This window comes from Spermophilus citellus (assembly GCF_964194105.1).
Source record: "Spermophilus citellus genome assembly, chromosome: 1".
Lineage (NCBI taxonomy): Eukaryota > Metazoa > Chordata > Mammalia > Rodentia > Sciuridae > Spermophilus > Spermophilus citellus.
Genome location: NC_138182.1, coordinates 165,121,548 through 165,149,453, shown reverse-complemented (window position 1 = coordinate 165,149,453; position 27,906 = coordinate 165,121,548). Strand labels below are relative to the sequence as shown.

Below are 27,906 nucleotides of genomic sequence, written 5' to 3'. Positions count from 1 at the left end.
CACTAGAATATTCCCAACATTTTTCTGTTCTCTAAATTCTTTTGAGGAATAAAAATTAAAACATACCTAAAGTCACTTAAATTAAAAGCAATTTTTGCCATCTTTAACACCTTTTCAATAGAGCACATTTACAGTGTATCTTCTATTTTTTTTTAAATTTCATTTCAGAATAGTTTTAAATTTATAGGAAAAGTTGCAAAAAAACCTTTCATGTGCCTGGCACTCAGTTTCTCTCTTATGGTTAACATTTGTACAATATGTTTGTCTAATGAATGGGCTGATTGTCCTCTAATTTTTATTAAAGAAAATAAATAAGAATTTTTTAAAATTAGAAGCATGCCCTTAACATTTATTTTCTTGTCTAGTGACTTCTATGGGCTAAAGAGGCCAATATGAGGAATGCATTATCATAGATGAGAGAGAGAGCAGCAAAGTCCAGATATGTGTTTCAGGTGGCACCATACATTTATTTATGTTAGGATTCTATAAAACTGTTTTGAAATTTCAATTTGCACATGTGCTGTGTATGGTATAAGAAGAAAGAATAATGAATGGAGTGGCTGTTTCCCCTGAGATCAATGCTGTCCAATTAACCTCTCCACAATAATGGAAATGTCCTTTGTATCTGTGCTGTCCTCTAAGCACATTAAACTCTTAAAACAGGGATAGTGTGATTGAGGAATTGACTTTTAAATTTTATTTACTTTCAGTTAATGTAAATTTCCATATATTTGCTAATGGTCTCATATTGGGGCAATGCAGCCTCATGTAATTTTAAATACAGCATCTAATGGTCTTATGTTAAACAAAACTAGAATCACCTGGGAAGCCAGTGAGAGATACAGATTTTCTATACTGTTCTAGAAGATTCTGATTTGAAAAGGTTAGATAGACATGGGCATCTTCATGCTTATTAGCCACTCCAGGTGATTCTGAAACATTGCTAAATTTGGAAGTTCTGGTTGGGACTCAGGCTTCCTTCTCTGTGTGTGGACAACTCCTGGGGTTGACCAGCACCACTTCACTTTGAGCCACTCCAGTACATCCTATGAGGATGCTGAGTGCCAGGCACTACTAAAGAGTAAGCCTGGGAAGTAACTGTACCCTGTGTCTTCCTCAGGGCCCCAACAGTGCTTCAGAAGGAATGGAGAGTGTGACAGTTTGTGGTGATTACAACTCAGGTCCTCAAGCAAAACATGACACACTTCTTAAATGAGCTGTTTGCCTAACATTTTAATTCCAAAATTGCTACCAAAGAGGTCAGCAGTGGATTCTGGAAGAAGAGTCAAGGATGGTAGCTAAAGACAATGACTGAGAGCAAGCTGACCAATGTTGAGAGCCACAGCCAAAGGGGACCCAGCAAACTTTCAGACTGCCAGCTGATGATTGGCTCACAGCGGCCCCAGCAACTTCTAGCTGATTGGCTCCTCTGCGGTGATGCTCATTGGGCTGTTTCCCTGCCCTTTCAGACCACGGACCTGCTCATTGGGGGACTTTTTTGGCTCTGCCCACACGACCCAGCCAATCGGCCTCAAGAGCAGGAGGAGTAGGGGGAGGTTGAGAGGCTTGTGGGAAGCCGGTGGTGGCAGTTGGGCTCTGAAGGTTTTTCCTGAGGAGCAGTTTTGTTTGGCGTGTGTGGTTCTAAAAATAAAGTTCGTTTCTTTTGACAAGTGGCTCCTGATTGTGCGCAGCCAGACTGTGGCATTTGGTGGCCCGTTTGGGGAGCAACTGAGGGTAAGTGATAAGGTAAACTGCTCGCCCCTGAGGGCAGGGCGAGAGGATGGGTAGCCATTTTAAGATTCCTCTTTTGTTTTGCTTCACTTTTGTTTTAAGTTGCCTGTCCCTGGAGATGAGTGAGACGGAAGAAAAACCGCTCACATCTAAGGAAAAAGTATTTACGTCTGAGGAACAGATAGGGAGAAAGGACGGATGCACATTTCAGGAGGATAGAAAGGCTATAATGATTTTTTGTTCCATTTTTATTTCATTCTGTCTCAGTTTTGTTTGGCGTCATCTTGTTGGGTTGTATTATAGTAGAAATATGGGATCAGAAATTAGTAAAAAACAAACCGAAAGAGTGTTAAGTAAATTGTTAGAGGAAGGAGACATCCCAGTAAAATCAAGAGCAGTCAGGGCATACGTTGATACAATACAAAAATGTAGCCCATGGCTTTTTAAGGGGGAGTTGTTGAATATATCACAATGGAACCATCATGGTGAAGATTTAAAAAGAATAGAAAAGAACAGCCCAGGGACTCTGCCAGTTGGCACATTGCCATTATGGATGTTCGTATCTTGTTTGCTTAGTCCAAAGCCTTCAATTCAGACAAAGGTAGAGGAAGGAGAAGACATATTGATTCAAGTAAAAGAGAAGGTCTCTCAAGTTAGTCTGAAAGAGGAAAAGATTCAAGTAAAAGAGAAGGTCTTTCAAGCTAGTGAGACAGAGGAAGGAAGTTTAGAGCAGAAAAAGCCATCAGGGGAAAATTTACGATAGGAGACTGCTACTAACACCTTTCTATCACCAGTGGGCATAAGTGTCCAACCATCAGCACCACCTCTACAGGAGACTGCTACTAACACCTTTCTATCACCAGAGGGCATAAGTGTCCAACCAACAGCACCACCTCCATATATTGGGAGGCTCCCAACCTCCGCAGTTGATAGTTGGGATCCTGAGACAGGATCTCAAATATTAACATGCCCTGTATTTGAGGCAGGAGGGCAGCGAATTCACCATGCTTTAAATTTCAAAACAGTGAAACAGCTAAAAGAGGCTGTAACAACCTATGGTCCTCAAGCACCCTTCACTGTAAGCTTGGTCGAATCCATTAACAACTTGAACATGACACCAGCAGAATGGGCTAATATGTGTAAAGCTGTGCTAAATGGAGAACAATACCTGTTATGGAAGGTTGCCACTGAGGAATTTTGCAAGGAGATGGCTAGGCGAAATGCAGCACCTGGTTATCCTCAGAGAAATCTAGATATGTTGTTAGGGATCAGCAGCAACAAATTGCATATGATCCTGGCGTATACGCACAAATTGCTGTAGATGCAGTTAAGGCATGGAAGACTTTACAAGGACATGGGGGTTTACAAGTTCAATTATCTAAGGTAATACAAGGAGCTAATGAACCTTATGCTGAATTTGTAGACAGGCTTATTCAAACAGCTACCAGAGTTTTTGGGAATACAGAACAAACAATGCCATTAATAAAACAACTGGCTTATGACCAAGCGAATCGTTGGTGCAAAGAAATCATTAGACCATGGAAATATGAAGATTTAAACACATATATTAAATTATGTAGAGACATTAATGAACAAGAGCAAGTCGTGGCAGCTGCAGTAAAACGGGCTTTAGATGCCAAAGACATTAATGAACAAGGGCAAATTGTGGCAGCTTCAGTAAAACAGGCTTTAGATGCCTGGCCAAGAACATGCTATAATTGTGAACAAACAGGACATTTTAAAAGGAATTGCCCCATAGGAGGAGGCTTTAACAAAACTAGGTATCAAAGGAATAGAATACCGGGTATTTACCCACGATGCCGTAGAGGGAGACATTGGGCTAATGAATGCCGTTCTCAAACCACCATAGAGGGTACTCCATTATCAAAAAAATGAACAAGGACCAGGTGTTTATCCACAATATCGTGGAGAAAAGCATCGAGCTCCATTGCCAAAAAATGGACAGGGGGGCCCAATGCTCCGGGGCCCAAAACCACAAATATACGAAGCACTGAAGGAACCCAGCAACCCCATCAGGGTAGTGCCCAGGACACATTGTCCATCAGATCCCTCATCAGACAAACCAGAAGGAGTGCAGGGATGGACACCTGTGCCTCCGCCAGAGCAGTACTAACTCCAGAGATGGGAGTTCAAATCATTCCCACAGGGATAAAAGGACCTCTTCCCAAAGCAACAGTAGGCTTATTATTGGGACGCAGCTCTTCTACTCTAAAAGGACTTATGATAAGTCCTGGGGTAATTGATCCCGATTATGAAGGTGAAATAAAAATTATAGCCAGTTCTCCAAAGGGTATATCAGTAATTTCACCAGGAGATAGAATAGCACAGTTACTAATAATACCCAGCCTACATGATAAATTTTCCAGTCGTACTGTAGAAAGAGGTATCAAGGGATTAGGCTCCACAGGTGTAGATTGGGCTATGCTTTCTTTAAATTTAGATTCTCGCCCCATGCTAAAACTAAATATTCAAGGACATGAATTTAATGGGCTACTGGACACAGGTGCAGATCTTAGCATCATCTCTCGTCAAGAATGGCCAAAACATTGGCCATTACAACAAGCCACTCAAACACTTCGAGGCTTAGGAGTGGTGACCAATCCCCATAGAAGTGCAATGGTATTAGATTGGAAGGATCCTGAAGGATGTGAAGGAACTATACAGCCATATGTATTGGATCATCTTCCCGTAAATTTATGTGGACGAGATGTCCTAGATCAATTAGGTTTGACATTAACAAATAACATCAACCAAAATGCACCCACTATTATGACTAGACAAGGTTTTAGGAAAGGAAAAAGTTTAGAAAAAAAAGAACACGGTATAGCAGCACCAATACAAATACATCAAGGAACAGACAGACATGGGTTGGATTTTCATAAAGGGCCACTGAGACAATAAAAATTACTTGGAAATCAGAAAGACCAGTATGGATTCCTCAGTGGCCCCTGACTAAAGAAAAGATACAAGCAGCCCATGACCTGGTCAAACAACAATTAGCGGAAAGACATATACAACCTTCTGTATCTCCCCATAATACTCCCATTTTTGTCATCAAAAAGAAATCTGGTAAATGGAGATTATTGCAAGATTTAAGAGCCATTAATAATGAGATGGTTATTATGGGACCTGCTCAATTGGGGATTCCTCAATTGTCTGCTTTGCCAAAAACTTGGTATGTTTTAGTTATAGATATTAAAGATTTTTTTTTTTTCAATTCCAATTCATCCTGAGGATAGTCCACGTTTTGCATTTACTATCCCTGCACTGAATCATGAAGGTCCTGATCAGGGATATGAATGGAAAGTGCTCCCTCAAGGGATGGCTAACAGCTCAACTATGTGTCAAATTTATGTTAACAAAGTAATCCAGCCACTTAGAAGTCAAAATCCTGAACTACAAATATTTCACTATATGGATGATGTATTATTAGCACACAAAGCTAAAAACACTTTGCTAGAATGTTATGCCACACTTACAAACTTATTAAAAAATTATAATCTAGAGATAGCAATAGATAAAGTACAATTAAATTTTCCAATTAATTATTTAGGAGTTCTATTATCCTCAATCATGGTCTGTCCACCAAAAATTCAAATACGAGTAGATCAACTCAAATCACTTAACGACTTTCAAAAGTTATTGGGAGACATAAATTGGATAATGCCTTATCTAGGTATACCAACAGGAGAGTTGGGACCTTTATTTGATATCCTAAAAGGTCCATCAGATACAAATTCACCCCGAATGTTAACACCTGAAGCAAGAAAGGCATTAAAAATCATTGAAACATATATGGAAAATATGCATTTGGATAGAATTGATATAAGTTTGCCTTTATTATTTATTGTACTACCAACAAAAATATTCCTACAGGAGTATTTTGGCAAGAAGGTCCATTATTATGGATACATTTATCTTATTCTTCTAACACTATTCTTACTAGGTATCCTGAGGCTGTAGGACAATTAATACTCAAAGGAATAAAAGCAGCAAAGGGAGTGTTTGGAATTTATCCCAAAAATTATTACTCCATATACTATGAATCAAATTGATGAGTTAGATAATGAGTTAAATACTTGGGCAATAATCATGTGCAAATCTAATGTTTCATTTGATAACCACTTACCATCTAATCCTTTATTGTCTTTTTGGTCATCGAATCCTGTAATTTTTCCAAAAATGACAAGAAAAACACCTATCATGAATGCTCCAAATATATTCACTGATGGGCCAAATAATGGTACAGCAGCAATAGTTACACCTGATCAAACTTTTACATTTTTAGTACCCAAACAATCAGCTCAAAAGGTAGAGCTTAATGCAGTATTACAAGCTTTTGTGATGTTTAAAGATTCTGTATTTAATTTATTTTCCGATAGTCAGTATACAGTTAATGCTATAGTATCCCTTGAAGATGCTGGTAGGATATCCCCTTCCTCTACTGTTTTCTCTTTGCTTTCCATTATACAAAGTCTAATCTGGGACAGAAAAGATCCGTTCTTTATAGGACATATCAGGGCACATACAGGATTGCCTGGAGCCCTTAGTTTGGGCAATGATTTAGCAGATAAAACTACACATGACATACATATTTTCTCTACACTAGAAGAAGCTACAAATTTTCATAAAAAGTTCCATGTCAATGCTAATACTTTACAAAAGCGTTTTAAAATAACTAAGGAACAAGCTAGACAAATAATAAAACAATGTCAAAATTGTGTGACCTTTTTACCACAAGTTAATCTTGGAGTCAATCCTAGAGGATTGATACCTAACCATATTTGGCAGATGGACATCACACACTTGCCAGAATTTGGAAAATTAAAATATTTGCATGTTACAGTTGATACTTCTTCTGGATTTTTGATGGGCTCCCTTCATGCCGGAGAAAAAACTAAAGATGTTATAGCTCGTTGCTTACAAAATTTTGCCACTGTGGGCGTTCCAAAACAGTTAAAAAACAGATAATGCCCCTGGTTATACTTCTATCTCTTTTAAACAATTTTGCTCAACATTTGGCATTACTCATATAACAGGAATCCCATACAATCCACAGAGATAAGGCATAGTTGAAACAGCTCATCAAACTATTAAAATGTACTTATTAAAGCAAAAAGAAGGAATTGGGAAGGGGTATATATTCCCCAAAGATAAACTTAAAATAACCCTTTTTACTCTAAACTTTTAAAATTTGGATTCATCAGGGCTTAGTGCTGCAGAAAGGCATATGTGTCCAAAAAATGTACATAAGCCCAAGGTACTTTGGAAGGATATTCTAACAGGACAATGGAAAGGTTCTGACCCAGTGATAGTCTGGAGTCGGGGGTCTGTTTGTGTGTTTCCACAGGGAGAACAGCAGCCGATTTGGATTCCAGAGAGATTAACTAAGGTCCTGACCCAGTGATTGCCTGGAGTCGGAGGTCTGTTTATGTGTTTCCACAGGGAGAACAGCAGCCAATTTGGATTCCAGAAAGATTAACTAAAGCGGTTTCTACAGACCAAAAAGAAGATTATTTGGCTCAAATCCATAACAGCTGATATCCAGAACTCCAGTTTGGCTACCCTTACATCTGCAACCAAACCAGGATGCTTTTTTCAATATCTATTTTATTATTGCCCTTTCCCACATCATGAAGTTCTATTTTGTTTTTTGAGCTCATACAGACCTAGGTTAATGTTTTGCTGATCAGTTCTATTTTTTTTTTTGACTATAGAGTTTTTAAACATTGCAATGGAGATTTCACCTGTAAAAGGTTATAAGGCCTTTACTATTATGTTATTTGTTGTATGTATTATATTATGTGTGCACACTTGTGTTTTGTGTTATATGTTTGAATGTACGTATGTCCATATATCATATATGATGAGCGCTCATGAAAAAATGGATCCAAATATTTTTTTTATTCACGTGATTTAAATGGTTTAATTTAAATTGGGTAAACAACTGTTGAGGATTGTTTTAATATATGAACAAAAAAGGAGGTTAACAGATCTGTTTGTTTACTTTCACCTTTCCTTTTCATTATATTTAATAATTCTCTTCAAGATAATGTAAATTGTTAAGAAAATTGTTTTCTTTTAGTGCCTTCTGGAATGTTACATAATTTTTTCTTTAGCCATTATTGCCAGAATTCCTATCTTCATCCCAGTGCCGGTGAAGACAAAGATAAAACCAATCTACAGCTTCTGCAATAGCCATCACTGAACTGCTTGCAGAACTTGCCTGGACTATGTATCACTTGTATGCATTGTGAACTCACCTGTATGCATTGTGAACTATCTGTTGGTGCAGTGACTTGTGGTAGTGTTGGGGTATTTTTGCTGATGATGTCATCAGTGGTGCAATTTTTCCAAAAGGAGCCGTCAATTGGCTTGGTGTATCTTCCTCCTTTCTGCTTATCATGATTGTTCAGCTAAAATTTGGGGGCCAACAGAGATGAGGCAAATAACCTCCCCCCCCCCCCCGCTGGTACAAAGACCTATCCACAGGTGTGGCTGTATACTGGACCGGTAGTCAGTGACAGGTAAGATCCAATTGCAATGGTACCAACCTAAGACAGAAGGCTGACGCCTTGAGGTCAGCTCATCCGATAACAGGTAAGGACCATATGTACTATTGGACAACCTAAGGCAGGCACGGTCCCTAAGCCACATGCTTGTTGTTTAAACAGAGGGGGGGAGATGTTGAGAGCCACAGCCGAAGGGGCCCCAGCAAACTTTCAGACTGCCAGCTGGTGATTGGCTCACAGCGGCCCCATCAACTTCTAGCTGATTGGCTCCTCTGCGGTGATGCTCATTGGGCTGTTTCTCAACCCTTTCAGACCACGGAGCTGCTCATTGGGGTACTTTTTTGGCTCTGCCCACGCGACCCAGCCAATCGGCCTCAAGAGCAGGAGGAGTGGGGGGAGGTTGAGAGGCTTGTGGGAAGCTGGTGGTGGCAGTTGGGCTCTGAAGGTTTTTCCTGAGGAGCAGTTTTGTTTGGGATGTGTGGTTCTAAAAATAAAGTTCGTTTCTTTTGACAAGTGGCTCCTGATTGTGCCCAGCCAGACTGAGGCAGACCAACACAACAAAAGGATAGGTTGTTTCATAGACCAGAAAAGCCAGGCCCATTAGACCTAGGTGGGCATGGGGACAGAGGGTTTTGTCAAAAGCTCCAAGGAGAGAGAACAGAGACTAACAAACAGCCCATGAGGCTCAAATCTCTGAAACTTCATGCAATCAGGGTACCTTTGCACATAATTCTGAATTCAAACTCGACTTTCAAATTCCTCATGGGAGTTAAGGCTAAGGAAGGAGGGGATAGTCTTTAATGACCCAAGCCAAACTTGAAGGCAAAATTCACCTCTAAATGACCATCTAAATCAAATAACCAACAATAACAGATAACCTAAAATAGGAGAAAAGGACAATATTCTTATTAAATGGGTATGATATGTATGTTCCATTATGAACCAGAGAAGTGGTACAGTATAGATAAATTCTCATCTGAACATTTAAAATTTCTGAATCAAAACCACCTTTTTGGTGTTGTAAAGGTGTTCAATGAATGTTTACAAAAGGAAAACATTCTATTATTTTGCTGCATAAAAGAATCATACTCATATTCTTAAATATTTATATTCTAAATATTTTGTTTTAAAGAGATAAACTTATTTAGAAAAGGTATCTTACAACTTTTCATGTGCTTGGATCTTAACTTTTGGCTGCTTTGTAGCTGCTTAATCTAAATAGCAGGTAGGACAGATTAATTCTGGGTTTTTCAGAATGAATGGTTAAGTAATGTTTTAGAAAAACCAGTTGTGGAGGGTGTACTGTCTTGAGTCTTACATGTTTATATATGTTTTACCCAACAGAAGCAAGCAAATTGAATCTTAAGTAAGAAATTTAAAGAGCTCAAGAATACAGAATTCAGCTATGTAAAAGAAATCTGACAAAAAATTAAAGACATTAGCAACATCCAGGTCAACATAGTAATGAACATTCTTTCTTTTCTTTTTGGTACTGGGGATTGAACCCAAGGCTACTTACCCACCGGGCCACATCCCAAGCCCTTTTTAACATTTCATTTAGAGACAGCGTCTCACTAAGTTGTTTAGGGCCTCACTAAGTTGCTGAGGCTGTGGCTTTGAACTCACTATCCTCTTGCTTCAGCCTCCCGAGCCACTGGGATTTCAGGCATGTTCCATTGCACCCAGCTGAGCATTATTTCTTAAAGATAGTGTGATGAAATAGTCACAAATAAATGAATGGATCATGTATGCACATACCAAAACACGATCTGCTCAAATCTGCATCTCTTTAAGACAAACTTCTTCATGGGTGTGATAAGGAAACCAAGGTAGATAAATATCCTGTGCAAATCCATTTTCATACAGAAATTCAAAATTGAAGGTAAGTAATGGCTTCCCATTTGTGGTGAGACAAAATGCAGGAAAGATTATTGCTTCTCTAAACCATTGCAAAGGCAGTGCAAAAGACTCCTGTGTCAATGCCAGTCAAAAGCTGGCACAGGTCAGCAACCTAAATAGAAGAGAGATCTCAGCTTCCTTCTTACCTTTCAATCACAGCTTGCCAATTGTTGATTAAGAAATCCTTTGCTATGTACCGGCCAACTTCAGATGCTGCCACAGCTTCCATTACATTTGTTTCATTAAAAGTGAATGGAAATGTAGTGATGGCATACTCCATATATCTTCAAGAGTGCATATGCAAAAAAAAAATTTTAAAAATTCAATACAGAGTCAAATAAATTGAATTAAAATCCCATGGTTTTAAGTTAGCAATTCATAAACACGTTTCTTTTTAAATCTTTAGCACATTTCTGTTTTCCTCCTTTTGGTATATAAATTGAATCCCTCCACCAGGAACTTCCAAAATAAGTTGGCCACAATCACCTGTTAAGTATCCATGGGTCTTTACTGCAGCTCATTGCATAAGCAAGTTGGATCCTTTCCTCCTCCTTTGTTGTATTAATATAGACATTTAACAAAAAGTCCCATTCTTTATCACTTCCCAAGGCAACGCCATAACATAAAATCACATTTTTAATTGGATAAGGTATTCTGTAAGGTATAACATGCAATGATATTTCTCACAGTAGTTAAGTTATTCAGGTTGTCACATTAGAAGTAGAAAAAAAATTTGAAAAAAAAATATTTGAAACCCCAGACATAAAAATCAAAAGTAGAGATATAGAAAAGTAATGCAGGAACTGTTATTTGCATTCATGCCATAAGAAAAGATCATCTAATTAGCTTAAAAAGTGAGTTTTCAGAGAGAAGTAAATGAATAGTATGATGGAGGTGGATAAAAGCAATTTGGTCTTCTAACTCATTGTCATATTCCTCCTGTGGTAGAGGTAATGAAGACAAAAATGTAGTCTCAGCTTTCAGTGAGACTTCAAATTTAGAGGGTGGCGGGGGTTGGGGGGGAGATGCTCTGATAAGTTCATAGACCTAACGTGAATAAACAGTCACAAAGAACAACCCAATAAGACTCAAAACAAGCAGCGGAGAGAATTCTATGTTAAATGTTTATGGAAAGAATGCACCAGCAATGAGAGGTCGTGGGTGACAATTTACCTAAGAATTTGAATCTTCTATTGTTATGCAAAGACAAGTTTTTTTGTGGAAAGAACCTACAATTTACTCTTTTAGCAAAAATACCAAAATCAATACAATATCACTCATTAGTCGTGGTTTACATTATATTTCTATACATGTTCATTCTATGGATATGCACCTTTGTATACTTGGATCTACATCTCATTTCCTCCAAATCTCTACCCCTGATAATCACTATTTCATTCTATATAGACGATTGTTTTTTAAAAGGATATTTGAAAAGAAATTAGAGATATTAACCAAGTGAAAACAAAATGATCACTGCCACTGTGAGAACATCCAAAAGATAGAGACATCGGTTCTAAAATATGACACAAACAAGGGAAATTACAGTGTCATTCATACTCATTCTCTGGATGGTTCATCCATTTTCTGAAGAGTTCTCTTGACAGCTGGAGACAGTCTTCAAGACCCAACCAACATGCAGCTCCAAAAACTTTTTCCATTGATATTCTTGAAGGAAAAAGTCAAAGAAAAGCATTTCATTTCACATTATCACCTTCATTTTTTTGGCTTCCAAGAGTGAGTGCTTCACGAAAGGATGAGCACTTTAAAGCTTCCTTTCAATAACATCAGGTCTGTTTTTAAAAAATAGCTTTTGTGGATGACAAATGGATTTAAGATTCAGAGAAACTTTTGCTGAGAGGCTCTCAGGCACCAAAAAATCTCCTAAGACTAGTATTTTTTGAAAGTTAGAAATAAATTACTGCCATCTTTCATCTCCTTCAAACACACATGGGTGTACACACACTCCACATCTGTTGTCAATTTACTTTTCCTCCCTTTGACAGTAATTGCCTTATGGATAAAAAAAAAAAAGTCTTTATAGTATCTGATCTAATACACTTAAAAATAAGGATCTCTCTGCAAGAAAAAGAAAGAAAATAGTTTATTTTGCTCCTTCTGCAGTTTGCTTTCCCTTGCTTAAGTATCTGTTTCTTCCCTTACTCCTCCTGGCTATTGTGTGCATATACAGGAAAAGAACAGAGGTGTTGGTTTGGTTTATTTTTATAGCTGAGCAGGGATTCACATTGCATTGTGAGTCAAAGCAAAATAATTTCCAAAATAATAGAGTGAAAAACAATAATTAATCCAGGTAAGCAATCCCTTGCAGTGTGTCTTCCTACCCTCTCCAAGTTTGGGGTCTGGGTAAAAAAAAAAAAACCAAACTGGCTGTAAATTTCCAGAAAATGCAAAAGCCAAACGCTGTTGCTCCACCCTATAGTTTCAACCCAGCCTAGCCTGACCTTCTGATAAGCAAAAGTGGAATGTCCAAGGATGGAGATCCTCTGAGAGAGTGTTCTGGGCATTAATTTATGTAACTTACTCCCTCTCCCTACCCATCCCAACCCCAAGCTGGCTGCAAAAAGATGGAATTCTGAGGAAATGCAGTCACTCCCCAAGGTTGCTTGAAGAAAAGAACCGGCCCAGAATGCTACAAAAAGTAAGCCACTTCAGTCTAATTTAGGAGGGCCAAGAATACGTCTGGTTAACATATGTGCTGCCTGATGGAGCACATTTGGCCGTTATGTTTGTTCACACAATTTGCCTGCCCATTCTATCTTAGGCAGTTCTCACCTTCTTCCACCTTCTCATGTATTCAGTTCTGTGTCCTTCCAGTTACATACCCTAGAGCTAAGATTTCTAGCCTCTCAGAGGGTAAAAATTGAGGGAATAATCAATGTTATATATTTTGTATTTCTTTTTTGGTCTTTAATTGAATTGAGCCTGATGCTGACTAGAAGTTGTAGCTATAATGCCTGTACTTTGGTGGCTAGGAATTCCCTCCCTAAATCCAGAAAGGCCTGTCCACACACACAAGCCTTGGGTCATGGGGTGTGTCAAGGTACCACAGCCCCAGGTTGCCTTTTGCCTCCTTCCCAGACCATCATGATGTGCTTACTCCCCTTGGGAAAAATCATTTGCAATATTCAAACATGCTCATATACTAGTGACCACTATGTATCGCTGTCAACTGACCTCATTACATGATAGAATTCCTGCTAACAATAATACAGAGGGGACTTTTCCCCCTGTGGCCTTCCTATGTTCTCAGACTTGCTGGCATAGGGTAGTTTGCTTAGCATGAGTCTTCTCTGGTTTCAACCAGTAGCCTAACTTTGAGAATATAGAGTTATATACTCCTGTGTGTGCACACATATACTTTGCAGACAAATTAAGACCCAAGGTATCCTCATTAGAATAAGACATATTCCATGTTTGTATACATATGTTAAAATTGACTCTACTGTCATAAATAACTAAAGAAAATTAAATTAATTTTACCACAAAAAAAAAACAATAGCTAAGTGTTCAAAGTCTGATGCTTTAATCTGTTCAAAACCTCAGTGGATATTCTTTGTTCTTGGCTTTTAAAAAAAATGGAATGAAAAGAATGAGGTTGCAATCTTCATATCACTGATAAGAGATAGTTGTTTATTTAGTTTTACCTAGGAATGTCACCTAATAGCTGGATGTCTCTGAAAAAGTTTCTTAACTTTCCTGGATAGGTTTTATAATATGTAATTGGATATAATACATTTGTCACAGGGCTATTGTAAGAATGAAAACTGTGTCATAAAAAAAGAAAAAAAATTTTTTTAAAGTTATTATTCCAAGCTATTATTCCCTATAAGGACACATATAGCCCACCAATCAAATAATGTATACGCTCTCCCAATGAATAATAGTTATTAAGATGTTATTTTATGAATCTGGAAAACCATATATTAATATGAATAATTGTATTCAATTATCACTGCTTAAAAAGATACTTACAGAGCCAAATAGTCATCTTGCAAAGCTGCTACATTTTCACGAATTATTGTTGAATAAATATTCCATATTGAGTTAAGCCTTTTTAATAAATACTTCTATAAGCCACAAAGAAAAATATACAGTTAGTTCTGACTCAGAATACTACATTTTTATTGTATTTCTTTTTATTTAAAAATATATTAATAGAGAAGTTACATATTTCTTCAGAAATTATCCTTATTTATTATTAAATGTATAATTGTTTTCTTTTTAACTTTTTGGGTTCAGTTCCCTCTTACATAAAAGTGGTTTATAATAATTCTAATGTTGTAGCTTTATTGTGAGGATTGAGTAATATAATGTCTATGAGCACACTACCTGGCACATGGTCAGAACTCAGTAAATATTAGCTATAACTAACATTTAATATCAACCAAAACATTTCCATATGGAGAAAATATATAAAAATGTAAAACAACCTTTCTACCTTAACATTTCCATGCCAAGTGTATATATATATATATATATATATGTGTGTGTGTGTGTATATATATCATGTCTTTATATATAATAGAGTTTTTAAAGTTTTATAATATGTAAATGTGATACATTTGCCACAGGTCTATCTTAAGGATATCATATCCTTATATACAATAAAGGTATCTTTATATGGAATAAAAATATTATATATATATCATAGCCTTAATATATATATATATATATATGTGTGTGTGTGTGTGTGTGTGTGTGTGTGTGTGTGTGTGTACATATATATATATATAAATTATATATAAATTAAATATGCTTATTTGGTTTTGCCTAGGAACTATATCATATCTTCAAAGTAATGAGAACTGATTTATGCCCTGGACAATCTAAAGCCCCGAGTTGAAATAAAGTTCTCTGAGCTTCCAGCTCATAAATTCAAGATTATGAAAGTTAGACAATTACTAACATATTCCTAAGAACAAACTAAATGTTAATCATTGAAATTCTCTGAAGATAAGTATTAATTTTTTACTTCTTTACCCATAACCAAGCATTAGATGTTATCAATAAGCCAACTCAGTCCCCAAAACAGTGCCTTCTGCCACTGGCCACCACCCCTATGCTCCACTAAGTTCCCACCAGTACTTTTGATACTAAAAAAAAATCAACACCTAGGACCTGAGATATTTGTAATGCCACCCACAGAATGACCCAGAAATGAACACACTTTCTGACTCGCTGTGGCCCCTAAATATCAAAAGGGTGGCTCCCTGGCTCTTGCTTTGATTATACAGGTGCCATCCCATAAGTGACTGTTACTTAGGATGTAGCAGTGAAAATTCTCCTCTTTATATTCTGTCATTGATGGTGGCATATCATTTCTTCATTCATTAATTTAATTTCCCACTTTTTCTTCCTAATATTAAAAACAACTACAAAACTTTTATTCTTTCTGGAATATATTCCTCTGATTTTAAGTGTTGATATGGTAGATCAAAGTATTGCAATTATAAAAACAGGACTGTTAAAAAGACCTTGTGTTTGCCTAACAAACTCTTAGAGAAATACTTTCTAATAGATACTGTCCTTTTCTATATGAAAGAAGATGTATTATTTCCTTCAGTTCTGGTTTCTTAAAATACACTGTCACCTTACCAAGAATGAAGTACCCTTGCAAATTTCTCTCATACTTATCTCCCAGACCAGCTAAGAAAATTCAGCTATTGCTAAGAAGACTATAGCTACATGAAATGAATTGACAGTTACTTTGGGAAAGAGCGGTCTTTCAGATGCTGGCTAGAATATGGGAAAAGGAAGAGAAAATTTATTTTAAAACTACATAACATGGGCTAGGATGTGGCTAAGTAGAGTGCTTGCCTAGCATGTGCAAAGCCCTGGGCTTGATCCCTAGCACCAGAAAATAAAACTACATAACAAAGCATGAAATTACCTTTAATAATGGGTATGTATCATAGTCGTTCACATCAAAAACAAGATCCCTGGTTATCAAGTTTACCAAGACTTCATACCATACTATGATTTCATCTTCTTCAGCAAGGTACTTGGTTAAATCAAGTGCTGTTTCAATCTCAATATAATTGCTTCTGTTTGGTTTAAAAAAAAACACATACACACACTCTCAAAAAAACTTCACCTGCTAAATGATTTGTACTGTTTCCATATTTGTTCCATGCTTCAATGCCTGACTTCAATAAGGTGTGTGAATAAGTCAAAAGGCAAGAAGGTTACTTAAGGTCCCATATTACTAGTAAAATGAAACATAAGAAGTGTTGCCAGACTTTCCATTTCAATTTAGTACATTCATGCATCCAAACTGGAAGCTGTAGAAAGTCCAGGCCAAATGTTGGCTCAATTATTGGGCAAGAGAATATTAGATATCTATTATGTATTTTTATGAGAGTGTATTTTCTATTCAACATATATAAAGTCATTATCTAATGCTCTGTCAGCTGCCAGTGGGCACATAATCCATAAGACCTTACACTTGCCCACTGTTAAGAGCATTGGTGAGGAGCAGAAACTTGCTATTAGGTCCCTGGACAGGTGATGAATACCATAAAGTGGCAAAGAAAGAAGCATTCGCATGGAAAGGGGGAAACATGGAAAAGAGGGGACAGTCAGAGAAGGCCTCATGGCCTTTTGGAAGAACTTGAGAAAACCACTGAAGGATGGGTAGAATTAAAATGGACAGAGAGAAGGAAGAAGACAGCCCAGAACAAAAGTAACATGGGAATTAGTGTGATGGGCAGACCAACCTAACAGAGGGAGGGAATTTCCTCTATGTGTGGTGAGAGGTGGAAACTAATAGATGAGGTGGTTCAAACCCTCGAAGACCCTTGAATGTCAGAATGAAGAGCTTAGGTTTGGTGGGAAAGCACTGTCAATATTTAAGTAACTGGGGTAACATGATGGAATTGATACCTAAAAATTTCATTGCTGCAGTGCTGACAAAGACAGAATGAAAAATTCAAAAGAACTAAAGGCCTAGAGCCTAATGAAATAGGTCCTAATGCAATAGGCCAGGCAAAAGATGCCAAAAATTTGACTTAGCATGAAGCAACTAAAGTTGTAAGGTAATAATAATCCAAAGGACACAACAAGAATGAATAAATAATACATACATACCTGTGAAACATGAGAGCTGCAGAGCCAAAAGGAGAATATCTGTCAGGTTTCTAGTTTGAGTAATGAGAATAGTGGTATTCTTGACACAGGCATAGAAATTGATAGCAAGAGCATTTTGGAGATAGAAATAAAGTTCAGTGTTTAAATGACTAAAGGATAAACATAAGATAGGAGGAAAGCAAAGTTGATGTGTCAATTTAGAGCATTTATTAATCATCATATACCATCTGGGTACTGTACATATATAAAATGGTCACTGAAATCACAAGAATGAATGAACTATCCAAAGGAAAAGGAAGAAGATGACGTAATCGTGATTCGGCTTCAAGGTGCTCACAGCAATAGGAAAAAGCAAAGTCAAATACAGGAGAAGAACCGTGTTTGCAAGTGGAGTCTCAGGAAGCTGAAAAGTTTTTAGGAGGATGTAGTCAACAGTATCAAAGTCAGGGTGCCCTCAAAGAAGGTTTTCAGAAAGGTTTTGCATAAGGAAATTAGCTGCAAGTCACAGAGGGAAAAAGCAGCAAAGACATGACATCCTCAAGAAATATGACAGGACAAAGACACAGAGCATGCTAGATAACTTACTACATTATAGCCCTTAATTTTATTGCATGGAAATTTTAAATCTGTAACATATATTAATTTACCTGGTTAAATACTTAGCAGTGCATCTTAATTACTCTGAATAAATATATTTAAAGTCAATAATTCTGCAATGCATTAATATACAAGCCAGATCTCATTAAAATTATACCTATGATCATCACCTTTGGGTAAAGAAATGATTTTGAAATATCAAATGATAGCCTATTTATTTTCAGCAACTCTTTCTGCTGTAAAATTCCAATATGACCACAGAAGTTGAAACTAATTCTAATCAGTTAAGGCATGTGTATACTAAAGAATAAATTCTTAGCAATGAGGCTATTATTTTTTATGAATTTTAGGTATACTCTAAAACAACTATGAGAGAAGTAAACATACTCACTTAGACAAGGAAAAAGCATCATCAATCAACTGCAGTCTGTGAATAACAGGAATGGCCTGCAGAATATGACCCAAATAGGTGAAGGGAAAGATGAGAACACTTTTAATAAAATATTTTTTTAAAAAATAACATTTTAAATATCATTGCTGCCTCCAAAGAACTTTCACATGAATTATTTCATCCACAAAGTAATTGCTAAGGACAATCCCCATCATTTATTCATTATACATCTATTTTTGATAAATGATCCCTCTGGACATCAATCATAATGTTTAAATATGGCAGAGAATTTTGCCAAAGTACTCCCTAAACATACTACATTAAAAAATAATAAAAAGGCAGTCAAATTTTAAAGGCCTCTCTAAAAACAGAAAGCATACAATAAATTGTAATACAGAGTCCAAATTATGTTCAGGTGAGTTTTTGGCATGGGAGGACTTAAATAAATATTATTTCATGCCACTTTGGTAATACCAAGGTATTCTGTCTTTTTAAGATTTTACTGATGTGTCACATAGCACCAACAGAGTCCCTTATATACATGAAAAGGTTGGTACCTTTGACACTAACTGGTTAGCTTTTGTCTAAATTCCTTGGCATTGCCAGGTCACAGGACTCTGAACTCAGCTTCAATACCCTCCAGGTGCTCAAAGCCTCCTACATCATTCCTTAAACATCTCCCAACTCTTTGGTATATTTGGTCCTAGAAAATTTATCTTCACAACATTCCTCTGAGCATCAGAGCAAGCCAAGTTAAATTCTTCCCTCAGAATTAATACTTATATTTTCTAGATGAATACTAATACTACAAAGTAGGTTTTATTTGCTCGCCAATTATTTTGTAGAAAGAATTTACCTTCATTTTTCCATAAGTAAATCTATTACGGTTTCAAGAAATTATTGCTAAAATTACATAACCTAGTATTTTTTGTTGTAAAGTGCCCTTAGAAACTAATAAGAATTTAGCCACTTTGATAAAGATTTTTAAAGAAGATATTATTTTAAGTGGCTTTTGTTAGTTTATTTAAAATCTTATTTTAAAAAAAAAGTACTGAAGGGTGTGCAGGCACATGCTTGTAATCCCAGAGACTCGGGAAGCTGAGGCAGGAGGATGTCAAGTTAGAGGCCAGCCTCAGCAACTTAGCAAGACCCTCAGCAACTTAGTGAGATCCTGTCTCAAAGTAAAAATATTCTTAAAAATGACTGGGGAATGTAGCTCAATGATAGACTGACTCTGGGTTGAATCCCCAATATATATATTTTAAAAATTACCGAAATGTTCTGAAAACCTGACCTGTGGTTTGATCTTTGTTAAACATAATACAGGTATCATTTATTTAATCTCCACAGCAGCACTTTAAGGTTGGAATATTATACCCACTATACAAATAAAGAAATTGAAGTGCTGGTCAAAGAAGAGGTCCAAGTTCACACTTATAGTAAATGATGAACAAAAAATATGAACATGAGTCTCCCTGACCCAGAACCTATGGGTCATCATGCCATATGGCTTCCTCAGGGACATTTAAGACATATTTTAATTCAACATTGCAGTTTTATAAATGGGATCTAAGTGACCTGCCCACGGTTCACAGCACATCACAGCAGAGCCAGTGGCATAGATCCTTAAGCCACCATCCATTGCTACTAGTGGAGATTCGGTTTAATTCAACCAATTAAAATCTATTTAATTTGAGATGTTCAACCTTAGTGTTTATGGATTTCATAATGACTTGTAGTGATTTCATAATGTAAAGTGATACTGGATCATTGTTGCTGTTTTATGAATTAAATTCTGTCCTCTGAGGAAGCACATGAATATGTTTTCAGGAATAAAGTTAATATTTTCTAGCATATATTAAGTAACTATATAGGCTTAGAAATTTTAAGTATTTTTAAACCTACATCATCTTTAATACTCATGATAAATAACACATAGTGATATTTCCATTTTAAAGTGAAGAAATGGAAGCAGAACATTTAAGTCACTTGCCACAGTCTGCAAAATAATTAGTAGGAAAATGTATTATGATTTTCACCTGAAGGTAAAATTATTTTGGAAAAGCAAAAGGAATATTCAAAAATATAATGCATTCAACCAAAACCACCCTTTTTCTAAGAATAAGAAAAACAACCTCTTCAGTATGGCTGGAGGTGAGGGTGGGAATAGGGATGGAGTCTCTTCCCATAAGAAAGCTCACCTTCTAAAAGATGAGAGAGGACACCATGAACAGTACTTAATTCAAACTACCCAACATAACCTTACCTTAGGGTCCTTCATAAGCTGTTGGCTTAATTTTTTCCAACCTAATTTATCATAATTAACTCTATAATAGCCAGTTATATTCAAATTTAAAATCACCCAGTCTTGGTCAGAATCTGAAACTTGCATTTCAGGGAATACTTCTACAAAAAAATATAGGAATAGTTTGAAATGGTACATTTACAAATTTTTTTCAATACATTTTTATATAATACATTCTCAGTTCTAACAATAAACCTAACAAAAATTTTAAAATTCTAATTATATACTGGTCTTACCATATAATCATATTTTTTACATGTAATGGCTTTTAATTAAAACTTTTCTTTAAAGTTCTATGTTCTACAAGAAGGATACATTTTAGTTCTAAATGAGGTCTCAAAAGCTAGACATTTGAACATCTTATTCACTGCCTTTATATATGTGTATATATGAAGCTGTTTTTTAAAATTTGCTACTTACTGCTGCTTTTGTCTAGCCAGACTAAAGATTGTGGAGCTCCATTTTTTATCCAAAGAATAGGGACAATCCATGTGTCACTTTGGGGAAGAAAAGCAAAAAATTAGTTGATTTTAACACATAAGAATGCACACTCTGAGCCAATATTAAAGACAGGATAAAATAGCGGAGAGAACTGGAATTCTTCGCTCATTCCCTCTGGACTTTTTGCTCATAGGATTATTTGCTAATGTTTTTTACAAATAGCCAGTTTTGCTTTGGCTATTTGCTCACTCCCCTCTCTTATTGTGTCTTACAGATTTATTCTTAAGTGTAGGTAGCTCCTAAGACTGTTTTATATCTGCTCTCTTCAAGGCCAATTTATGTGAAATTATGACCACATGGCCTCTCTCAAGGGCATCCAAAGGCTGTACACAGACCCAAATCAGTCCATGCCCAGAGGTGAAGGATAGTTTAAGAAAATGCTTAATAAATGTTTAAAAATACTTTTTAGTCTCTATCTCTCTCCCCATCTGAAATATGCTCAACAGAAATCATCCAGGACATTTATATTTGTTGGATTCCTACATTTTTCTCCACATTGGGGGTGTGACCCAGATGAACCTGCTGACCACAGGGAGCTCATTAGTCATCTGAAAAGACACATGACTTGGACATTGGGCAGCATTTCCAGTCTTGCTCAAATTTTCACATGCCTGGTTTCTCAGACTTGCAAGTGTAGGTATGTGTTTTTTTGCAGAGTTAAGACTTCCCTCACTTTCAAAGGCACAGAATATTACAGTGAGAAACAGCCCTCAGTTCTCCTGTTTTCTTTCCCCTGGGGTTTTAACGAAGGAGTAGGACAACCTGAAAATTTTGGTGATGGTATTTGAAAATTGATTATTCATTTGTGCTGATACCTACTGTAATAAAATGTGAAAACCAAAACTATCAAAAACAGTTGAAAATTAACAAATTAAGAAAGGTAAAAGAGGGGAAGGAGGAAGTGATGAGTTCTGTGCAACTACTTGACATTTCATTTTTTTACAACACTCCCCTAAGATGTGTCAATACATTTATTTTATAGATAAGGGAACTGAAACTCAGTTTTATGGTTTTTATTTTGTTTTTACAGGGTGCTCTGTCACAAAGCTATATCCCCAGCCTTTTTAAATTTTATTTTGAGATAAGGTCTCTCTAAGTTGCTAAGACTGGTCTTGAACTTGCAATCCTCCTGCCTCAGCTTCCTGAGTTGCTAGGATTATAGGTGTGTGCCACTGTGCCAGTCAGAACGTCTAAACAAGATGAACCTAAGATTTGAATTTTGGTGAGATCCGTGTTCCACGCAGGTCCAACTGCATCTAAAGGCGATAATTCCTGTGGCACTATCTTATTGCCTTTCACCCAGAATCTAAAGTATTCATTACCTCTATCTAAAAGACTATGAGCAACATATAACACCCCAAAGCCTTGGTCACTAGCATGGCTCTAAATCCCAGGAGAGGGACATGCTTTGGGCCCCTAACTGCAGATCTCCAGCCTTGCTCAGGACTCTGGGGCTCTGTCTCACCCTGGTACACAGTGGCATCCTATGTAGAGTTCCTTTGCAGTAGGCCATGTGCCCATCAAGGGCTATGCTTCCTCCCCACTGGCTGGTTTCCATTCCATCAGAGCTCAGTCCAAGGCAGGTGAAGACAAAGGGAAGCAAAGTTACCTACTTGTGGGCTTGAAGAGTCTGATTTTCAGCCTTTCCAAGATAAAATGGTTCCTGTTTCATGAAACCAGTAGACACATTCAAAGTGATGACTGGAAAACCACCCCGGTGTGTCCAACTGTCCATTATGGTTTTTACTGTTGCTGGCAAAAGGATCTCACTCTGGTTATCTATGGCCTGATTTAAAAAAGATCATCACAAATGCAGATACAGTTATCAGCAAAATCTTTTGAAGTAGCAATCTCCTAAAAGAAATGCAGTAGCTATGCTAGTCATCATCTACATAGTAATTCCCAGTGATCTGGGCCAAATCCAGAACTCTGTTTATTTCTTTACAGTTATCCTTTGGCATGAGGGGGATTTGTTCCTAGACTCCCAGAGATATACAAATTCACGGATTCTCCTGTCCCTTAAATAAAACAGAGTGGTGTTTGCATGCAACTTATGCACACCTTCCTGTATACTGTAAATTATTTCTATACTACCTATTGGGATGTAAAAACTATATAAATACAGTGACTGTTATACTGTATGATTTAGGGAACAATAACAAGAAATAAAGTTCTGTACATGTTCAGTACAAGTCCAATTTTTTCTAATATTTTGCATCTGGGGTTGGTTGAATACAGAGAAGTGACTATGTATGAGTGGTTACATACTTCATTTATTCATTCATTTACAGAGTACATATTTATGAATCTAGTTTGTGCCCAGGCTCTGTTTTGGGCATGAGAATACAGAGAAGACTAAAGACACAATTCTAATTCCTGACCTAAGGGAGTTTCACAATCAAGGCAGAATTGCTTTTCCGTGAAGCTGCCATTGACCCCTGGCCTCCCAATCTTGTACTATAACAGACAAAACAACCTAGTAAGAAAGTACCCAAAAGTAGGATGATTACCATTTGAAAATGCCTCCATAGATCATCTTGCTCAGCATTTGAGTAAGAAAACATCTTCAAATATGACTGTAAAAATAGGGAAGTTAAGGTTGAAAAATAGCATGCCTTAGCTATATGTGTTTGCTGTCATCCAGGTAGCAACTGGTCTGCAAACTCACCTTAAGTGCATTGATAAATAAATGCTCATTCAGGAAACTGGAAAGCATCCGGGCCATAGATGCTCCCTAGGATGTAAGAAGCTGTTCATTATTTGCACAAAATTCAATATCTACATACTGACACATTGCATTTTAAAAAGCGATATTCTGGGCTGTGTTCCTGATCGCATTTTGTACTTTAACCGAAGGCTTGAATTATCCCTAAATATACTGATAAAACAATGGTCTGTCACTAATGAAGAAGTAAACAGTGAGCTAGTGTACTACATATAAAAAATTGAAGGTACACTAATTTTTTTGATTCAGGTATTTATATGTAATAATATATTTCTATCAGACAGAATGATCTGTCTTTATAATACATCTATTTATGATGGTTTTCAACCTTTCCAAGATAAAATGGTCCCTGTTAATATTTTCTAAGTTAGAACTAATTTGACTACATTTCTCAATAAAATTAAGGATATTCATATCAAAAGTTTTAAGTTTCACATTAATTTACAAACCTTAGAATCCATTTTATATAACTTTCTGCAAGAACAGAGGAAAATATCTAACCGCTTTTACCTTGTTGTACGTAAATAAGTCAAAGAGCTCATTTATGTCACTTGTTTCTGTGAAATTTTCCACCTTCATGGATACAGCTCTAGACACCAGGGCATGATCTTCTTTGAGGACACCATGTAAAAAGTTAGAAAAAAAGACCTCATTCTATAAAGGAAAAGATTAAGCCACATTAAATTCTGGGGTGTCACAGAAACACAAAATTAAATGGTCCTAAAACACTTCCAAAAACTTCTATTGAAGGGGGAAAAAAAAGGGAAGCATCTGTGAATCGTAGTAGGCCTAGAGTCATAATTCCTTGAATAACAAAACTATAGGAGGCTTCCCTTCCCATTTTATACCTTGTTGTATTTAAATTTTTAAAGAATCATTATAAAGTTAATATGGTATCTAAGAGTCGTGTACATTTCCCCTAAAGAAGCCCATGGCTACTTGCCAGGGCCTTCCAGAGAACAGCATTTCTATGTAGTTTCAATCCTCTGGAATTTGATTGGTAATTGTATTAGTGATTCCTTAAAATTGATCAGTCTCTCTTACATGGATATTTACAAAGCCAAAAGTATACTAAATTTGTAAATCTGCAAGGATGTAGACATAATAACTTACAATTGGAAAGAAATCCATAGGCATTTTGAGAAGGCAGTTTATTATGTTTTAATGAGAATCGCAGAAATCTCTTAGAGACTAGATCTCTATCACACATAACAAAGACAACCTCTACCTGATGTAAATCTAGGAAGGAAACCAAAATCATAGGCAAAGGGGGATATGGGATGACAGAAACAGAGAAAAGAAAATGGAGAAATTAAATAGACAGTTTGTTCATAACCTGTAGAGCAGATCAAGCCCCTAGTAACGCCTCAAATCCCTACTATATTTGGGCTCTCCAAGTTTACTGTCTCACCCCTTGATGTTATCAGATAATCTTTCAAATTGTGTTCTATGTCCAATGTTCTGATCAACCCTTTCCTATTAAATAGCAGTTAATTTTAAATTAGTAATACCATTGATTAGGCTATTATCAGACTCTCTCTTCCCAAAATGAGAACGCCAATCACATAGAGTAATGTGTCTCAAACTTTTTTTTTTCCTTCCCAAATGGAGTCTCACTCTGTTGCTCAGGCTGGCCAGGAACTTGAAAACCTTATAATTTAGTCTTCTGAGTAGCCTGAGTTACAGGTATGTACCAATAGGCCCAGATAGGTATCAACTTTTAATGTAAATAAGAATCACCTAGGAATTTCATCCAAATTATGTTCTAACTCAATTGGTCTGGGTTGACACCTCCATTTCTTATAAACTACCTGATACTACTGATATTGCTAGTTCAAGAATCACACTCAGTATCAAGAATTTAGAGGAAACATCTACACAGGTCTGCTCCTATTTATTAAGGATAATGAGAATTGCAGAAATCTCCTAGAGACTAGATCTTTATCACACATAACAAGGACAACCTTTCCCTGATGTAAATCTAGGAAGGAAACCAAAATCATAAGCAAATAGGTTGTATTGGTTTAAACTCAAGAGTTCTTGAGAGTTTCTGTTGACCCAAGTGTCATATTAGCACAATATAGAAAAGAGTGAAAATAAAAAATACCCATAAACTCACACCCAATATAAGCATCACTACAATGTTAGCATAATTCTTTCCTATCTTTTTTCCTATATATTGATTCCCATAGTTGTAAAATCTTTTATATTCTACTTTACTTATCATATCATTTTAAAATTTCACTACCTCATCTTCATAATTAACTCTTATAAGGACCGCAACATTGTAAGTGAAAGAGAAATGTAAATTTGAAAGAAATAAGCCAAATATAAGAAGCGAATCTCACAGGTGGTCAAGTCAGAGGTGAAATCCTTTTTTTTCAAAGTTTATCAAACAGAACTTTTGCAAAAGCTAAATAAGAAAATAAATAAACATAGCTATTGGTGCAATGGACCATAATTGACTTAATCATTCCCCTGTTATTAGAGATTTGCGTTGTTTCTAGCTTTTGCTGTTATAACCATTTTAATGAACATTTCTATACTACATGTAACCTTTTCCCTATTTTGTGGGGCTTCCTCCCCTCAGAATGAATTGTCTCTGTCTCTTTTGACTTCATAAGGTTTTACATAATCTTTAAGGTATCACTGTGACCACCCAAGATAACTGTGATGCACTGTATGTAACAATTAGAACATGCTCAATAAGTGTTCCACTGCTGTGATTATTTATCATCATTGTCATCATCATCATCATCATTTCTTCAGGGTTGTTCTGAGGATTGGATGAGATAATGTATATAATAATCTGTAAGCATATAATAGAGAGCTTAGTTGATGGTAGCTGTCAATAAAAGGACATAATAAATGCTCAATAATCTGTTGAATGGCAGCATGAAACCCATTTAAACTCAGAGGCATTCAACAGTGTGCCTCAACTTACAATAGTAAAGACAAACAAGATCTGCCACGTTGCAGAGTCCTTCACAGATCGGCTATTTCCTTAGACCAGGAAGAAGAAGAAAAGTCACTGAGTGACAATGTTAGAGCTGGAGCTTTGGGGGCCAGGAAACCCTTGGTACTTAATGTTCTGAACCCTTGACCACGACCCAGTCACATCATGCTTTAATGACTTGCAGCTGAAATTAGACCAAGATGTAGAAAAAATGAAAATGTTTCTGCATATGGTTCTGTGATTCATTAGTCAATTTCAATCAAATTACTAAATTAAATGGAAGCCAAAGTTCACAGTCTCCAGAGATCATTGATGCAAAACCTTAAGCTTTTTAATCACAAAGCTCATGGCAATTTCCTCAAGTGCCAAGATCTGATGTTCTTTTGGCAAGAGTTATACTCACTCCATTCCACAAGTTATTGAGAAATATAGACCCAGAAAAAGAGTGATTAAGAAACCAATGATTTTTAAAAAATCAACTAAATGGTGCAATTTTAACTTCAAAATTACCAATAATAAGTCTTCATCAAGTTTGCCAGAATCTGGTAATATCTAGCCAGTTTGGTTGCAGTAAGAGGTAACTGAATTGATGTTAATGATCCATTCACTTAAGAAAATAAAGGGTGGGGGCTGGGGTTGTGGCTCAGTGGTAGAGCACTCGCCTAGCATGTGTGAGTCACTGGATTCCATCCTCAGCACCACATAAAAAAATAAATAAACAAAATATAAAGGTATTATGTCCATCTACAACTTTAAAAAAGTTAAAAAAAAATTAAAAAGGGTGAATTTCATTGTCTGATGGTAATGAAACTGCATTATTGATTTAAGTACAGTTAATCTGGGATATAACCAAATGCTTTTGAAAAGTTATAAATAACATTAACCATGTGTGATTCTATTTCATAAAAGAATTACACACACAATTTTGTAGGTACACTTGAGTATATTGAAAGGATTTTTGACGAAAAGATTTACTCCATGTATGCAAAGTTTATATGTAGAGTAAAAAGTCAAAATGAACACACACACACACACACACACACACACACACACACACACAGGCTCCCTGAGATTAGAAACACTTTTGTGTGCTCTCCCTGAAAAGCAGTGTGGTTGAAAGCCTGGGAGTTAACAGTCCTGGCACTGAACCTCAGACCTTGT

General features: G+C 36.5%; 1 protein-coding gene across 3 annotated transcripts in view; it reads right to left on the bottom strand.

The window, feature by feature from the left end:
- LVRN (laeverin) overlaps window positions 1-27,906 on the bottom strand; it is a 128,387-nt gene that overhangs the window by 46,513 nt on the left and 53,968 nt on the right. For 2 of the 3 annotated variants that reach the window (XM_081287221.1, XM_081287220.1), the window contains exons 7-18: window positions 24,300-24,443; window positions 23,733-23,798; window positions 23,575-23,640; window positions 22,678-22,850; window positions 20,984-21,060; window positions 20,525-20,664; window positions 18,259-18,314; window positions 16,075-16,228; window positions 14,157-14,251; window positions 11,724-11,831; window positions 10,650-10,817; window positions 10,310-10,447 (exon numbers count right to left, since the gene is read on the bottom strand). In XM_081287221.1, the coding sequence (XP_081143347.1) occupies window positions 10,310-10,447; window positions 10,650-10,817; window positions 11,724-11,831; window positions 14,157-14,251; window positions 16,075-16,228; window positions 18,259-18,314; window positions 20,525-20,664; window positions 20,984-21,060; window positions 22,678-22,850; window positions 23,575-23,640; window positions 23,733-23,798; window positions 24,300-24,443 (1,385 nt within the window). Of the gene's footprint in view, window positions 1-8,043; window positions 8,169-10,309; window positions 10,448-10,649; window positions 10,818-11,723; window positions 11,832-14,156; window positions 14,252-16,074; window positions 16,229-18,258; window positions 18,315-20,524; window positions 20,665-20,983; window positions 21,061-22,677; window positions 22,851-23,574; window positions 23,641-23,732; window positions 23,799-24,299; window positions 24,444-27,906 lie in introns of those variants that run through there. The other variant, XM_081287222.1, reaches the window with a different exon arrangement.